Here is a 6,000-nt window from a genome sequence, read left to right on the forward strand (position 1 = left end):
AAAAAGAAAAATGGGGGTTCATGTGGAATTTTTTTTAATGCATTCAAATGGATAAAACTAGAGGATTCCGAAAATCTGACAAAAATTCCAAAACATGACAAGCAGACATCCTTACGTACCTTTCTCAATAAAAGCAATCCTTTCATTTCTGCTCTGCTGGGATATTTAACACAGTTAAAAGAATGTTTTGATTTCTGATTTTTTTTTACTTTGATTGAACTTCATTAAAATAAGTAAAATTATTCATTACTAATAGCAATGTAAAGTATTTACTTGAAAACTTATGCTTTTTTAAAGTTTATTTGCTTTGTTTTTTATAATGAATTTTGCAATCTTTTTTTTAAATGTGCATTCTTGATATAGCAAAAAACAACAACAATAGATTTGGTTTAAAACAGGTTTTATTGTCAAGCGGATAATGTTATGCATATAAAAAGTTATTCTTCTTGAAAAATATCCATCAATTTTATAATTTCGAGAGTACTCATATTTCTGAAGTAGAGAGACAAATATTTTAATAAAAATGTAGAGCAATTTCAATGAAAAAACAAGTTAAATGTGGAGTTACATGAAAATTATACCAAAATTAACACAAATATGCAAGCTTTTTAAGTGTTTATCTTTCTTTGAATTAATGGAGAACTTTGTTCTATGATGTTCATTCTTATTTTTGATAAAGATGTTAATGAAGTTGAAGGGGAACTCTTTTTCTTATTGCTGTGTTCTCCATTGTGTAGTTTAGAAATATACATATTATATACGCGTGTGTTGCAGATGTATGCTATAAATATGTATAAACCTTGCAAACTGTTTATACAGGAAATAATCAAGGCCAAAGTTGCATTTTCAACGAAAGCGTTTATTAACAGAAGTATCCAAGAACATCCTGTTGCTGCAAATAGCCTTAAAAATATCCATATATCTTTTCGTTTCTCTGTATCATCAGTCATAATGCGTGGTCGGTTCCTTAGTCGGCAGACTGTGATAATAAACAGTATTATATCTGCTCCTGACAAAATCACAAGTGGAAAAATCAAGGTAGCAATTATCGGCTCTCTGAACGAAATAAAACAAAGTCTATCGCCGTATCCTATAGACTTTCCATCAGTCATTGTCGCATAGATGATTATATTTGTTACTATCAATATTAATCCGTACAAATAAGAAAACGTGATGTATCGTCGAAATGAGTGTTTGTTTCTACTTGCCGCCATTGTTAAAGCTATACTTCCGGTTCCAAAGATCTTGAACATATGCCACGCACAAACAAAAAGACTTCCGAACGACGACAAAAGAAAATAATGCATTAAAATAGCCAGTATGGTACAAAATGTTCCGGTTTCATTTGTCGTCATGAACATAATGAATGTGATATGGTGCAATAGGAGTGAAACAGATAGACTCATTATGTTTTTACCTGGAACAGTTCGCAAGCTTGGGAATAAACAGTACGTTGTTAATGTCATGAGTAAAGACAATGACGATACTACACTACAAAAAATAAATATCACAAAATACATGTCAATTTTATAATCGTTTGGTATTTCTAAAGAATTGAAATCCTCCAAACAAAGCCACAGATTATTGTTTGTGTCTATGTGATAATCGTACAATTGAAACTCATTTACGAATCCATTCACTCTCACAATGAAATCTACAATGCTGTATTCATTCGACTCGAAAACTACATGTCTGCACATTAATATTTTCGACAGAAGAGGGTACAATCTGGGAAAACATGAAATTGATTGATTCCTCCTATAAATGACATCTGCGATAACCTTTTTATCCTTTAAGTTCATGGTATTAATATATTGGGCAATATATTCACCAGATATGAGTTCTAGTAATTCACGTTCAAAATCAGTGCGATTCACTTGATTAACAGCTTCTATCAAGAGAAATAATATGCTATCATTTCGATTTTCAGAGTCGTTCAAGCAAAATCGAGTTGAATAAGTTATATTCCGATTATATTGTAATTCCATGTTGGTTATAACTGTGTCAATAACTAATTCACTGTTATCCTGTTGCTCAAGTTTCAATGGCACAATATATCCGGAAATATTAAAGAACGGTTTGTCAACACAGCTTTTTTGATGGAAATATTTACTTACAAAACATCCAGCCGAACGACATATATCCTGTTAAAATAATAATAAATAGTTATAGAATAACCATAGAAAAAGCCTTTATTAAATTTCTAGTAGAATACACTGCAAATTGCACATAATATGTAAAAGACATTAGAAACTTAACACACAAAATACTACTGTGTTGAAACGGATATACGTGTTTTTTTACATTGTTATTTTAATCACAAATCAGTACTTATAACATAAATGAAAGAACAGAACTCATATCTGGTCAATTTAATCGTTTTTCTTTTTTTCGTCTTATCATCGAAAACAAAAGACATTTTACAGTCATTCTTAAGTTTTATTTTGTATTCTATGTGGGTTATAAGTTGAATGTGTGAACTGCATTTGAGATAAAACTGAGGTAGCCTAATACCTACGGGTGCGGGAATTCTCGCTACATTGAAGACCCATTGGTTGCCTTCGGCTGTTGTTTGCTCTATGGTAGGGTGGTTGTCGCTTTGACATATTCACCATTTCCTTTTCAATTTTAATAGTAAGGACTTGATGTTTTTGATATTGAAGTTGTAAATTGATGTACAAGATGATAGATATATGTATAATAAAATGTTATCAAGATATACAATAACTAAATGCAAATTTAACATCGCTTTTTGAATCATAAATATGAATACGTTGTATAGAGAAGACTCAGTACTTCTAAAGATGATGAATCAGCAGAAATGCATATGACCAAGACAACGACAGCTGAATCATGAAAATACCCATATATTGCAGTATACAAGGGCAGCAATGTTCACCATTTGTTTGAAGTATAAGAGGTATAAGACGTATCAATTTGGATTTTTACAAGTGCTTCCCCTAATATTTTGTACTGAAAAGAGTCAAATGCATCTACATTGTATGCAATCAATGTGAATTTCAATAGACCGCTCTTTCAATGTGGTTACCAATTCAGTCGGCAGAATGATTTTTTTGATGAACGACTTTAAGAGGATGTATGATAACGTTATTTGGTCTTTAAAATTTCAAGAGTAGTAAACATATCAAAGCCTTTCAAAATAATATCAATTATATTAATAAATGAACAGATGTATATAATCTGGACACTGTAGTTCATAGAGGGTCAATCAAGAGTTTCTATCATTCCTTCTACTTTAGTATTTGTATACACGTTTTATCTTAAGTTATTAAGTAACAAAATGTAATGTTTATAGATTTTTTAAGTTCGGTCTAGAGCGCTGGACACAGTGCAGGCCGTGTTGTCTCGACATCTCATAAGCAAACGTTCGAATTCTGTGGAGAGAAGAACAAAAATTGCTTCCGAAAATTTGCAGTTGGTTGACCGTAATTTCCGTATCACAGATGATAACGGATTTGTTCCTAATGTCGCCTCCTTTTCCCGAATATGACCTATCTTTTCGACTAAGTGTGTATTATCCGGTTTGTATTAACATGAGCAACACGTCAGTGCCACATTTGGATCAGGGTTTGTTTTTCCTTCCAAGGCATCTGAGACTCATATATGAGATCACCTCCATTTTTGGTTGGGGTTCGTATTGCTCAGCTTTTGTTTTGTTTTCTAGGCTGTGTGTTGTGTACTTTCGATTGTCTGTCTGTCTTTTTTTTCTTTTTCAGACAGCCAGAGTGTTTTTAGTTTATTTTCGACTTATGAGTTTGAATGTCTCTTTGGTATCTTTCGCCTCTCTTTCATGTGTGAATAAATTTGAACTGTATCAGTAAACCTACCTTATAATGATCATATATCTGTGGTTCACGGCATTGGCTTCCAAGGGTGGAATACGATTTAATACGGAAGATATTAAATGAAGGCATTCGACCAGTAATCATGATTTCCATTGAACAAACGCACAAAAGGTATTCTAATGGATACCGATAGTTTTCCTTTTGACTGTTTTGAATTAATGATTCACAGTTTGGTGTAAATATTCTAAAATATATGTCTCGCATCTCCGTACAATCAGTACGACGTAAATGAGTATCGTTATCAATTGAATAAATAATGTTTCCTGCTGAAAAAACAAAAGCACGGTTCATTTTGTATAGTATTGTCACAGAATGGTTCATCATATCGTTAACGAATATGTAGTTATATTGCTTTGTTATATTGCAATCTTTGATCATGCCCAGTTTTTCAAAAATTGAGGGATCGTTCTCCAGAACACTAATAGGAAGAGGCATTGGACAGGATAACAAAGTATGCCACCGATAAAATTCTGTATGGTCGTTAGAAATACTTTTTGAGTCAAACGTATCGTTCACCTTTTTATTATGATCTTTATGAATGTGATTATCAAATAAATAATACTTGAAAGAATCTAAAAAGGTCTCAAAGTGATACACATTTTTCTCCGGAATGTTGTGATTACAAATATAACAAAATATACTTTTATAAGGATATGTGACTTTACTTTGTTCGGCTGTTCTGCATGCATTTTCTATATCTCTACTATATTCCGTCCATAACCCTGTTGAATTACACTTTGATATGATCGGTCTCTCGTGAAATATTACAGGAGGATTGCAAATATAGCAAAATATATTTTTGAAATATTTAAATCGATTTTCAAATTTGTTACACGCAAATTCGATGTCTTTATCAAATTTCAACCACGTTCCAGTGATGTTACATGTATGTATTAAGGATATATCAGGATTATTGCATTGCATCACATCTATTGTGTCCGGCTGGTACTTAATTAATCCGCACTTTTTATTAATAATAGTTTCCAAAACATCTTTAGCGGTTAAATATTCAGAAGCACCATTACATGTATGAATGATATCAACATCCCATGGTATATAATCCATTTCATTGTTGCATAGAGCACAAAATTTGTTCCGAAATGACATTCCTGTTAATTTAGACGTGACAGGTGCATTCTGAATTCTTTGTTGAATGCTTCGTCTCTTCACACATAGTTCATTAAGTGTTGATCTTGTATTTTTGGGACACGTAGATAACATTCTATATCCACTAGTAATTGCATCTGGTTCTGATGAATATATTATATCGCTTTCACATTTTACTTTTTGACGCGATAGTTCTATATCTGGACAACAGTTAGTAGCACTGCATCCTATACTACGATCACATTCCTCGCAGATATTTAATTGCTTTGGCACTGACGGAAAAGACCAGATGTTTAAAGCACTATTATGAAATTTTGCTCCACAAATAAGTGCGTATTGGTAAAATAAATTCGTTGCGTTGACATTGAATGCATGTAATGAAACGACTGACATGTTTAGAATAAAGGTTACCATGATAAACACATTCATGTCTTCAATAGTGTGTCTGTCTGTTATCCTACAAAATTATAAATTAACATCGTGTTTAAATTATAAATTGTAGCCTTTAATCGTTCTTGCTGTGTCAGATTAAAATAAACATCAACAGCAATAAAAAACCTTTTTATTAAGGAAGAAAATCATGTTTTGAGGAGATTTTATTTTGAGAATTTTCAGTTCGTCTTGGTGCTTTTTTGGCAAACACATCCATCTTAATATTGAAACCTTTTTTTTAAACATTTAACCTTAACTAACCTTAAGCACGAAACATCTGATTAAGGTAATTTCTATTTGCAATATTGTCAGAGGCAGCATAACATTGAATTAGAAGAAAAAAAGCATAAGATCGTTGTTAATGACATAAAATTAAAATGGTGTAAATGTACAGCGCTGCAAATACTGTTGAGACAATCTTGAAACATTATTGCAAATAAGCTAAAATACAAATGGTAAATTAACAGTCTTACACTTAATTTTAGTAAAACGAGTGGGCGAGAGAGCAAAGGAAACGGAAAACTATATATGAGACTTTAAAATCCAAAATTTTATAAAAAAATAACTTTAACATATATTCGTTATGTCCGAAATT

At 31.8% G+C, this 6,000-nt stretch overlaps 1 protein-coding gene across 1 annotated transcript; it reads right to left on the reverse strand.

The window, feature by feature from the left end:
• Positions 1–389: 389 nt before the first annotated feature.
• On the reverse strand, positions 390–5,424 carry LOC143067665 (uncharacterized). The gene is made up of 2 exons (XM_076241107.1): positions 3,849–5,424; positions 390–2,144 (listed from the first exon to the last, which is right to left on the reverse strand). The coding sequence occupies exons 1-2, from the start codon at positions 5,400–5,402 to the stop codon at positions 609–611; spliced, it is 3,090 nt and encodes a 1,029-aa protein (XP_076097222.1). The 5' UTR covers positions 5,403–5,424; the 3' UTR covers positions 390–608.
• Positions 5,425–6,000: the final 576 nt, after the last annotated feature.

The sequence above is a fragment of the Mytilus galloprovincialis genome, chromosome 3, assembly GCF_965363235.1.
Source record: "Mytilus galloprovincialis chromosome 3, xbMytGall1.hap1.1, whole genome shotgun sequence".
In the NCBI taxonomy this organism is placed as follows: domain Eukaryota; kingdom Metazoa; phylum Mollusca; class Bivalvia; order Mytilida; family Mytilidae; genus Mytilus; species Mytilus galloprovincialis.